The following is an 11918-nucleotide window of genomic DNA, read 5'->3' on the forward strand; positions in this document are numbered from 1 at the left end:
ATTTCCAATGTTGCAATATTAGTTATTATTCCCTTTAATTACAAACGAGATACCATTTCAAGAAAAGAAGAAGTATTAATAAAAGGATTCCTGAAGGAGAACCAGTCAATACATGACTGAGTCCCCGAGTTAACTACCGAAGCGGCATACACATCAGATAATTGCTAATGAAGATTAATTACATTCTTTTTTATAAACGACATGTCGTTTAACATGTCGGTATCGGTAGTTGAAGCAGATTCTTTAGTAAGGTTGAACGACATGTCGTTTGTTTAGGGCTTGGATTGTATCATCGCCCCACCCCGAAGCAAATGAAACAATTTTAAGCCTTACCTACTTTTTATCTAGGGTTTCACCACCATTAATACCCAACCATTCCACCCCTCACGATCATCGAACACAATTTCTTTGTTTTTTAAACTTACTGATCTCAAATGTCGATGGAGGTAGAAGGAGGAGGCATATTTCAGGTTTGTGTGTGAATCTAAAGCATTCTCAATCAGGGACCAATTTGATTTTGGGGATTTTGTATTGGTGTGCGTTAGATTCACGCACAAACTCGTAATCTTCCTTTTTCAGTTATTGTTTTTCCTTTTCTTTAAAATTTCAATTAGTTTCTTCAGCTGAAGAGAGAAGATGGAGCTGTAGATGAACAAAACTGCAATTTTGACCGATAATTGGGTAATTAGTTACATCTTTCTCTGTTTTATTTTATTTTTAATTTTGTATGATATTTATTAATCACATGTAGATTAACTTGGTTTGCTTTATATTATTATGTATCTTAAATTAGTTGTAGTTTCTTTGTATAATCTGGTACCCTTCACTGCCTCAAAATTATTCATTGCGTAGTCTTTCAATGTTAAGATTTCTATGCCTGTTGGTTCCAAAACTTGGATATGTATAGAGAACCATTTGTAGTTGATCTCAATGTAAATTGAAATATGAAACAATTAAAACTAAAAACTGACTTGATTTAAATTTCATCAAGATTTGTAAATTACCTATCCACGAAATTCAATATCTGAAGAATGGCACTACTCGTTTGCATCAAACCATCTGTGTCAGCTTATCATGATTCTCTCAAGTCTCATCCTTGTGAGATCATAAATTTGCAATAAGTTGTTAACTCTAAACATGTATGTTCATTATGGGAGACTTCCTAATCAATTTGGGCTTAAAAGATGGCTTAAAATCTCACCAGTCTTAAAGTTTGGATGTGATTGGCCATATGTACTAATTGGTTTTGCATTAATTTTTTTTATTCACATATTTAAATGAGTTTGTTTACTCACATCTAATTGTATGAATTGTTTGTATAAATATTGCTTTTTTTTTATTTTAATTTATTTAAAATATGTACTTAATAACTTAAATGAAAATTATATCATTTTGTAGAATTATCTTCTTAATTTTAATCTTTTTATTTAATTTGACTTTAGTGGTATTTTATGTTGTCGTTTTTTTTAAACTATATTAATTTGTATAAATATTCTGCTAATCAATTGTTTATTTTATTTCATTTTTTATTTTGGTGTAGGAATTACAATGTGAAGCAGGGGCAAATTGGAACTTGAAACTTAAATTGGGCTGAAGTGAAAAAAAAAAAGCATTGTGGTTGTGGATGTGACACATGGCTGCTATTAGGTCTCTTGAGTGTGTGGCTGGCCTATGGTTCTCTTGCTCGACTATAAAAAAGAAAAGAGAAATGAGAAAATTATTAGTTGTATATTTGTTTAGAATTTAAATGATATCTTATGATCTCAAAATCTTAAAATATAGGGCATGTAAAATCTTTGATTGTTTATTAATTTTTTAATCTAATCCAAAACCAAACCCAAATTTAACCATAACCCAAATAATTAAACTTTTTCACATTTTTGGCATTTTTAATCTTATTAGAGAAATTTTAAAAATGAGTAATTCTACAACATATATATTAAAAATATTTTTACGGTATCGATAACTTAAAAAAAGTGATTGAATTTTTAAGTTTTTTTATTTTAAAAATATTAATCTTTGTATTCCTTAAAAAAAATCATTTTATTATTAGTACATGAGACTATTAATATATGAGACTTTGTAGAACACTAAAGATAATGATAAAATGGGTAATATGAGGTTCTTCCTTTGTATGAAAGTGAGAAAACAGAGCTTCCAGTTTCAGTTGTAAAGGTCACATGTGGAAATATTGGGTCACTTGTTGAGCATAGACATATATCATCTGTGGCATCGCATATCCATGATACACTATAAATGTCACTATCACTTACAGTACACCAACGTATCTCGTATCTCCTCTTAAGTTGGAACTATTCAATCTTTTCTATCTTTTTCTTGAATCAATGATCCAAAGTGATTCACTTATCATGTACCCTTATCCTTTTTTTTCTATCTCTGCGTCTACTGTCTTCAACAATCACTATAATTCTACTGGGGTTTTAGCTTGGATAATCAGGTATGACTATGACTGTTATGAAGTTTTGCTTCTACTAGATTTGAATGATTGATTTTGTGATGTGGGATTTTGCTAGTTATGGTGTTTTAAAATCAGGGACATGTATGAAATGGTTTTGATGTTGAACGTTTATTAATGGGTTGTCTTCTTTTGTAGTGCAGACTATTTGTTTGTGAAAATGCTTCAATGGACTAATGTTGTGAAATTAGGAACTTTAGAATAGCAAATACTAATTATTCAACTAAACTTTTTTAGGTGAATTCTCACTTGGGGCTCTTTATAATCTCTGCAACAAATCTAACTGGGATGAGGTTTTAACACCTGAAGGGTGGATGTTGCAGCTGAAGCCACGAGTGTCAGCTTCTGTAACTCTTGGCCAAGCCATTTTTGGACAAACATGTATTTACAATTAGCTGACATCATAGAGCCAAGTTTTATCTTGTAATCCCATTCAAAACAATTCAAAATGGTGTTGGTGGCACCACCAGTGTCATGCTCCTACCAGCCACCTCTAACTTACAGAACCAATCATTCTCCTCAATCAAGCCCCACACCAAAATTAGATGTATCCTTCTCTCTCACTCAAAAAACCAATACAACTCATAAGTCAGCTTGGCTTCAAGAGATAAACAAGCTCTGTCAATCTGGAAAGCTCCCTGAGGCTATGAATCTCCTTAAAAACAACTCTCAAGATGGTGTTTCAGGGTACTCTCGGAGGGAGGCCATAGGGGTCTTGTTGCAGGCCTGTGGATACCAGAAAGATATGGAAACTGGAAACAAAGTCCATGAACTGGTTTCTGCATCCACCCAGTTCAGAAATGACATTGTTCTTAATACTCGTCTTGTTACCATGTATTCCATGTGTGGGTCTCCTTCGGATTCTCGTTTGGTCTTTAATGGGTTACAGGAGAAGAACTTGTTCATGTGGAATGCACTCGTTAGTGCTTACACTAGGAATCAACTATATGATGATTCGATCAACATGTTCATCAAGTTGATTTCAGAGACTGATTTTAAACCAGATTATTTCACACTCCCTTGTATGTTTAAGGCCTGTGCTGGTATTTTTGATGTGGGGTTGGGGCAGGTGTTTCATGGGATGGCAATGAAGATGGGTTTGTTATTGGATGTTTTTGTGGGCAATGCATTGGTTGGCATGTATGGGAAATGTGGGTGTTTAGAGAAGGCAGTTCAAATCTTTGAGAAAATGCCTAAGAGGAACTTGGTTTCTTGGAATTCGATGATTCGTGGATTTTCCAACAATGGTTTGTCTTACGAATGTTATAACTTACTGCTAGCGATTTTGGGGGAAGATTTTTTACCGGATGATGCTACAATAGTGACTCTGTTACCGGTGTGTGCTAGTGAGGGAGATGTAGATATAGGAATGATGATTCATGGTTTGGCAGTGAAGTTGGGGCTGAATGAAGAAATGATGGTGAAAAATGCCTTGATGGACATGTATTCAAAATGTGGATACTTATCTGAAGCTATGATCTTGTTTGATATGAACAATAAGAAAAATGTGGTTTCATGGAATTCTATGATCGGAGGTTTCTCTAGGGAAGGAGATATATATGGAACATTTGATCTTTTGCGACGAATGCTAATAGAAGACAAGAATGTGAGGCTGGATGAGATCACTATATTGAATGTGTTACCAGCTTGTTTAGAGGAGAAGGAGCTAGAAAGTTTGAGGGAAATTCATGGTTATTCAGTCAGACATGGGTTTCATGATGATGAAATGGTAGCAAATGCTTTTGTTGCAGCCTATACCAAGTGTGGATCTTTGAATTATGCTCAGCATGTCTTTTATGGTATAGAGACTAAGACTGTGAGCTCTTGGAATGCACTAATTGGTGGCTTTGCACAAAATGGTAGTCCAAAGAAGGCTTTAGATTTTTACTTTGAAATGAAAGATGCAGGGTTGGATCCTGACTGCTTTACCATTGGTAGCCTTATTTTAGCTTGTGCTCATTTGACGTTTATGCGTTATGCCAATCAAATCCATGGATTTGTTCTACGTAATGGGTTAGAATGTGATTCATTTATTGGCATCTCTCTAATGTCTATTTACATTCAATGCAACAAAATATTATATGCTCAGGCATTGTTCTCTAGGATGGATGATAAAGATCTAGTATGTTGGAATACAATGCTAACTGGTTACACTCAGGTTGAACTACCTGATAAAGCTCTTCATCTCTTTCGTCAAATGCTTTCTAGTGGAGTCCGACCATATGAGATCGCAGTCACAAGTGCATTTGAGGCTTGTTCGCAACTGTCAGCTTTGCGTCTGGGAAAAGAACTACATTGCTTTGCCTTAAAAGCTAACCTAATGGAAGACATATTTGTTGGTTGTTCTACCTTAGATATGTATTCAAAGAATGGCTGCATGGAACAAGCTCAAATGCTCTTTGACAGTTTGAGCGAAAAAGATGTTGCATCATGGAATGTTTTAATTGCAGGATATGGACTCAATGGACATGGAAGCAAGGCCTTGGAGCTGTTTGAAGAAATGTACAGATTGTGGCTGAAGCCTGATAGATTTACATTTATTGGAGTTTTAATGGCTTGTAGTCATGCTGGAATGGTCAAAGAAGGCTTACAATATTTCAATGAGATGCAGGATTTGTTTGGAATAGAACCAAAATTAGAGCATTATGCATGTGTAGTGGACATGTTAGGCCGAGCTGGCCGAATAGAAGAAGCTCTAAAACTCACAAGCAAGATGCCTGAGGAAGCAGATGCTAGAATCTGGAGCTCGTTGCTTAGTTCCTGTAGGAGTCATGGCAATTTGGAAATGGGGGCCAAAATCGCGCAGCGATTGCTGGAGTTGGAGCCTGAAAAGGCAGAGAACTATGTCTTGGTGTCAAATTTGTATGCTGGATCAAGGAAATGGGATGATTCGAGGAGAGTGCGACAGAGGATGAAGAAGACTGGTCTACAGAAAGATGCTGGGCGCAGCTGGATCGAACTTGGAGGGAAGGTATACAGCTTCTTTGCTGGCGATGATATGCTGCCAAGTTCTAGGGAGATTAGAGAGATGTGGAGAAATTTAGAGGAGAAGATAACCGAGCTCGGATATGTACCAAATACAAGCTGTGTGCTTCATGAGCTAGAAGAAGAGGAAAAGATTGAGAAACTAAGAGGGCACAGTGAGAAGCTTGCAATTTCTTTTGGATTATTGAAGACAGGTAAAGGGTCAACTATAAGAGTATGCAAGAATCTTAGAATTTGTTTAGATTGTCATAATGCAGCCAAGTTGATATCGAGAGCATTTAAAAGGGAGATAGTAGTGAGAGACAACAAGCGTTTTCACCATTTCAAAGATGGCCTTTGTTCTTGTTCAGATTATTGGTAGAGAATAAGTATGATGTAGATGACAATGTTTATTCTTGTAATTACATATTCTTTCCAATATCATTCATATCTTGACAAAAACTGAACCGATTGAGAAGTTGAAATGATTGTTTTCTTAACCATACTATACTTGATGAGAATAGTTGAACTTAATGGTATTTGATCGATTTATTTGTATTAGTGCCAAGGAAAAGTTAATAGTATGTGATTCATGGATCATAAATCACTCTTAACCCAAATTTAATTAGTGCAGGTCTTTTAGGTTTCATACCATAAAAGTAAAACATCTTAATAAAATGATTGAGCTTTGTTTTGCTTGACACCGATTGTCGCATGTAAATAATCACAACATTATGAATCTTTTTAGAGAAAGAATCTTATGCATAAATTGGAATTGTCAATGTACACAAGTTTAATAAATTCAAATAAAATAAAACAAAAAAATTATAAAGAAACAATTAATAGTATTTCATCTCAAAGTAATTGGAAACTAAAACAAAAAAAATGAAAAGAAAAACTATGTAGTAATTAGTATGTACTAAGATTCATCCTAAATTCCATTGTGTCTCCATATAAGACTCCTAGTAATGATGTTTGCAATATGTTCCATTCTTCTCAAACGCCTTAATCAGCTTCAAAAAGAGCTTATTCAAATCCTCATCATCTGGATCAGTAAACTTTTTATAGTTCAAAAGAATATAATGAGCCCTTAAGAGAAAATACCCCACCACAAAAACTTCATACCCCTTCAGTGGAGACTCCATCATGTGAAGAATGGCTTCACTGGTTCTCACCACAACATCCTTCTTGCACCTCATCACCATGCTTCTCTCCAACTTAAATTCAGAAATCGAACTCGAAACAAAGTTTTGGATCGAAACAAGCACGTTGAGAATGGGAGATTCCTCGTTTGATTGAATCAACTCCCTCCAATTCTTGAAAAGATTACTACAAACCTCTCCTCCCCTTCGATGAAGTTTAGGATGTGATTCTCCATAAGAGTGGTAAAAAACAATAGGAGGCTTAGAAGGGTAATCTCCAGGGAAGAACAAGTCAAAGAAAAACAAGCCATGGTGATAAGAATTAGTGGCTGCTTTCTCATTGATCACCACAACCCTCATGAGATCACGCCTTGACTTGTAAACCCTAGTGTAAAACATTGAGTTTGGAAGTTGGGATGCCAATATCTCCCACTCTCGACTCATTTTTTTCTTTAGTGACTTCTTTGGAGTGGGAGCAAAAGAAAATAGTTTAGCAAACCTGGTTGGGTAAATAAAATGATGATCTGAAGGTGGAGTTTCGAATATGTCAAAGTGTTTGAGCCTTTGAAAGTTTGTCTCGGCTTCAACTTCTATCTCTTCGATCTCACCATAATGAGTGTTATGATGAGGTTTTGTGACCCCAGCAAGGTTTAGTCTATTCATTTTTTGAGTTTGATTCAGTTGTGATGCTTTTGAGATCTGTTCCATGCGGAGTTTGACTATTTCGTAAAACTCTTGTGCTTCTCTTGCTTCTAAAGATTGCATGGCATCGTCGTAACCGAACAGCTTCATCAAAAGTTTATTGTTATTCATATTTGGTGAGTATACCTATTTACTAAGTAGGGTTGATTTGAGCACTGAAAAGTGAAAATATATATATATGTTTATAAAGTATTTGGTTGAACTTTAATATCTATTTTCAAATTTACATTTGGATTAGAATTACTGATAGAAAAATTGGTAGTACAATAAGATGCTATATATTCAACTATTTAATATCTAATATTTTATTTTAAATTAAAAAAAATCGATTTTTTTTTTTAAATTTGTTCCAACTTAGTTTGTTACTCTGTTATAATAAAATTAAAATATCTTCTGGGCCCAAAATATTTGTTTGTTATTAAAAATATCAATAAAAACGGTTAAAATACATACTATTATACCCTTCATAAAAATTATTTTTTTCTTCCTCCATATTCTCTCTATTTTACTAATTTTAAAACAAACAAACTAACCAACTAATTTTTGTAAAAAACACACAATTTTAATTTCCAACCATATTTTTAAATTATACAAATTTTAACTAGTATTTCAAAAATTATTATTTTCCGATTCTAAACCAACCAACCATATCCAATTTGAATCAGAACTAAGAAAATTTGAATTTATCTGTTTTTTTTTTTAAATATCTTTTTTACGGTTTTTAATATATATTTAGTATTGGATATAAATAGTATTTTAAAAAAATAGATGAAATTACATTTTATATGCTTTTTTAATAAGTTTACAAAAATATGACTTTTTAAAAATAAAAAAAAAACTTATTGTATGGCTTTTTTAAGTAGGTTTATGGAATAGTTTTTCTCCTAATCAAGTTTTATTAAATCGAAATGTTATTTTTTAGCTTAATTGATTTTTTATATTAATATTATATAACTATTTTTATATTAAATTTTATCTTGGTTGTTTTGAAAAGTTTTTTTTGTGTAATATGAATTGTGTTTAGCAGTTTTTATTTATTTATTTATTATAAATATTTTTTTTTTCTGTTTTTAGATTGCACGTTTTTTTTCAAAGTTTGGATAAGGTAAGCAATTACTTGATTGATTACCCTTTCACGGTTCCAAATATGTAAAAAAAATCTTAGATTTAGGTTAAACAAAGGTAATCAGTTACCCTAAGAAGAGTAACATTCTGTCATAAGAGGGGTGAGAAGTTACTTATATCAAATATGAAAAGAAAAAGGGAAAAAAAAGACATAATATGATCTTATAAGAAATTATAAATTATTTAAAAAAAAGTATTGAAGAAAAAGAAGAAGAGCACTTCATTAAAAAATGAAGAAGAAGTACTATAATTTTAGTAACATAAGTAACTAGTTTGCAAGGAAAAAAAGACCGGATCTGAACTTGTAAGCAATTATAAATTATTATTTTTTTAAAAGATATTGGAGAAAAAGAAAAACACTTCATTAAAAAAGGAAGAAAAAGAAGTAACTGTAATTTTAGTAACATAGGTAACGGGTTAACATAAAAAAAAATATAGAAATATACACACATATTAGAACGTGAAGGTAATCGGTTACCGTAAAGAACCCATAAATATACACTCATATCAGAACATGAACGTAACCGGTTACCATAAAGAACCCAGAAATATACACATATCAGAACGTGAAGGTAACCAGATACCTATTGTAGATCTGAAGATAGAAAAAAAAAAAAGGATCCAAAGAAAACAAACGAGATTTGATTTGCAACACAAGAAGAAGAAAGTATATCTAATAATATGAGTAATTGTTTACCTAAGCTTAAATTTTTTTACAAGTTAGTTCCAAATCTAAAAAAAAAGCTTAGATCTAGAAAAAAAATCAGATCTATAAATTGAAAAGAAGAGTAAGAATAGTTGGTCGGAGCTTTATTAGGAGATTGTCGTTGTCGAATGTGTAGGTGGTCGGAGTCTTGATTATTTTGTTGAGGTGGAGATTGCTATCAAATTTGTTTTGATGAGTTGTTGGATGTGCAGGAGGTGGAGATCGTCAGGGAGTCCAAGAATTCTCTTGCTGAAGGGGAGGTCGGTTCGTTGTTCTTGATCGGATCTTCAGGATGTCACTGGAGTTGGAAGTGGGTGCACTGGAGCTGGAAGTGGTTGCGCCGGAGGTGGAAGTTCTTGATCATGTTTTTGGATAAGCTTTTGTGCGGCTGGATTTTGAGAGAATATTGGACCCTGTTTTGTTTTGTTGATGTGTTTTAGTAACTTTATTCTCTTTAAAAGATTAATTTGTCCATTTGTACAAGTATCATAATTTTTTAATTTTTCATGCTTACCACAGAAAAATTCTTTTTTTCAGTGTAAAATTAAGAACTTTTATATTATTCTCTTTTTCATGCTTACCACAGTATCATGAGTTTATATTATTCTCTTTTTTACAAGAGAAAAGTTGATGTAGAATATTTGAACTATGTGTAATTATTAGTACTGGAAAACTAAAATGTAAAAACCATATTCAACATATGCTAAAGTATCTGGAAAACTATACAGCATAAAAGATAAAATATATATTAATAAGTAAAACCTTTATATAAGAATAATATTGTGACCAAACTAATTGTATTCTAATTGAGATGTTATAACTAAATAGACGTATCAATACAAAAAGATTTCAAAATACCCAAAAATATTAAATTTAACAACAATAATAATAAATTTAACAACAATAATAATAAAAAAAATTCTAATAAACTATTACATATTTAAAAGTAATTCAAAAGTGGAATAAAATTTTTATTTTCTCTTTTGAGTACAAATAAATGACATAATATATATTTATTTATTTTAGTGTATATATAATTATTACTATATAGAGATATAATTTCTTAATGTGAGACTCAAAAAATATATAACTAATTACATTTTAGAGGTTATTTTTATTTATAATTATTAGCTCAAATTAAAACAATTTTTTTTATAATAAAATAGATGTTATATCTAATTGCTTCAAACAAATAAAGAAAGCAAATTCACTACTATGATGGTATATATATTCATCTTTTAGGTCTACATTTTGACAAAGTACAAAGTAAATTATTAAATAAACAAATTATGATATTGGAAAAAAATAAGGTGGACGAAGAGCTGGTTATACGCTCTTTTACTAATAGTATATAGATAACAATGATAACATACTAGAAAATATAACCGCGCTCCGCGCAGTCTTTTGTAATTATTAAAACATATATATTTTAAAATATTTTTTGAGAGACTGTGGGGTGGTGATTCATTTTGACCATACTCGTACAACATGTTCTTTATATAGATACGTGAAGACATCTTGACCATAATTTTTTATTTCATGATGGTGTTCACTGTTATTGTATAGCGAACCTCCTGTAGATTTTTGAAAAATTCTGACAAATTTTAAAGTACTGAAAACAAAGTTAAAAAAGCTTGTTGTACATTTACTTTTATTTATTATTATTATACGCTTTGCGTAGTTCTTTTTATAAAAAGTTTAAATTATGTATAAGAAAATTTATATTTTGTGTAAGATTTATTTTGGCCAATTACCTGTTTGAAGTCTTTATTTTTAAAAATTAACTTTTAGATCTCGTGTTTTGTCAAAATAATAAAAATTGGAATTGATAGATTGATTATTTGAACACTGTATTTTTGCGCATTACCCGTTTTGACCCTATGTTTTTTAAAATGAACCTTTGGACAATGTATTTATTTAAAATGTTCAAACTTCTTATGAAAATTAAATTATATATTTATATAATTTTTGTTTTCTGTAAGGGTTCACACTATTTTGAACCTTGTATTTTAGTCGATCACCCATCAGAACTTTTATTTTTACAAATTAACTTGTAGACCTCAAGTTTTGTAAAAATATTAAAATAGAAATAGATAAATCTATTATTTGAACACTATATTTTGGCCGATTACTCATTTTGATTGTTTATTTTTAAAAATTAACCTGTGGATCATATATTTATTCAAAAGGTTAAAAATTATTTATAAAAAGTAAATTATATAAATATATATAATTTATGTTTTCTATAAGGGTTCACACCATGTTGAACCTTGTATTTTAGTTGTTTACCAATTTTGACCATTAATTTTTTTTAAAATTAACTTGTGGACCTTGTGTTTTGTCAAAGATTAAAAAATAAGAATGTAAAGATATATTATTTGAACCACGTATAATTTGGTTGATTACCCGTTTGAATATTTTATTGTTAAAAGTTAACATTTGGATCCTGTATTTTGTCAAAAAGTTAAAATATAAATAGATAGATTTTATTATTATTAATATTATTATTATTATTATATGTAGATATTTTTATCTATTATAATTTTTATTAAAATAAAAATGAGAAAAAAGAGAACAGACAAAATAGATAAAAAAAATTCCTTAATAAATTAATAGCTATAAATTAAAAAAGTAATATAAAAAATGAGAAAAAATTATTGTTTACTTATAGAAAACATAACCGCGCTTCGCGCAGTCTTTTGTAATTATTACAAAATATACATATTTTAAAATACTTTTAGAGATTGCTACGATATGGATTTTTTTTCACCCTACTCGTACAACATGTTCTTTATATGGACAT

General features: G+C 31.0%; 1 protein-coding gene across 3 annotated transcripts; it reads left to right on the forward strand.

Annotated features, from left to right (window-relative positions):
• Positions 1–306: 306 nt before the first annotated feature.
• LOC133790282 (pentatricopeptide repeat-containing protein At1g18485) lies at positions 307–9667 on the forward strand. Of its 3 annotated transcripts, none has more exons than XR_009873985.1 (3): positions 307–681; positions 1541–2458; positions 9328–9667. XR_009873985.1 is itself a non-coding variant. In XM_062227882.1 (3 exons), the coding sequence occupies exon 3, from the start codon at positions 2925–2927 to the stop codon at positions 5820–5822; it is 2898 nt and encodes a 965-aa protein (XP_062083866.1). In that variant the 5' UTR covers positions 314–681; positions 1541–2458; positions 2714–2924; the 3' UTR covers positions 5823–5925. The 3 variants fall into 3 exon arrangements, 2 of the variants coding, with proteins under 2 accessions (XP_062083866.1, XP_062083871.1); XM_062227882.1 differs by lacking the exon at positions 9328–9667 and adding an exon at positions 2714–5925 and having other exon boundaries at positions 314–681; XM_062227887.1 differs by lacking the exon at positions 9328–9667 and having other exon boundaries at positions 314–681; positions 1541–5925.
• Positions 9668–11918: the final 2251 nt, after the last annotated feature.

Source organism: Humulus lupulus, chromosome 1, assembly GCF_963169125.1.
Source record: "Humulus lupulus chromosome 1, drHumLupu1.1, whole genome shotgun sequence".
Taxonomy (NCBI): Eukaryota; Viridiplantae; Streptophyta; class Magnoliopsida; order Rosales; family Cannabaceae; genus Humulus; species Humulus lupulus.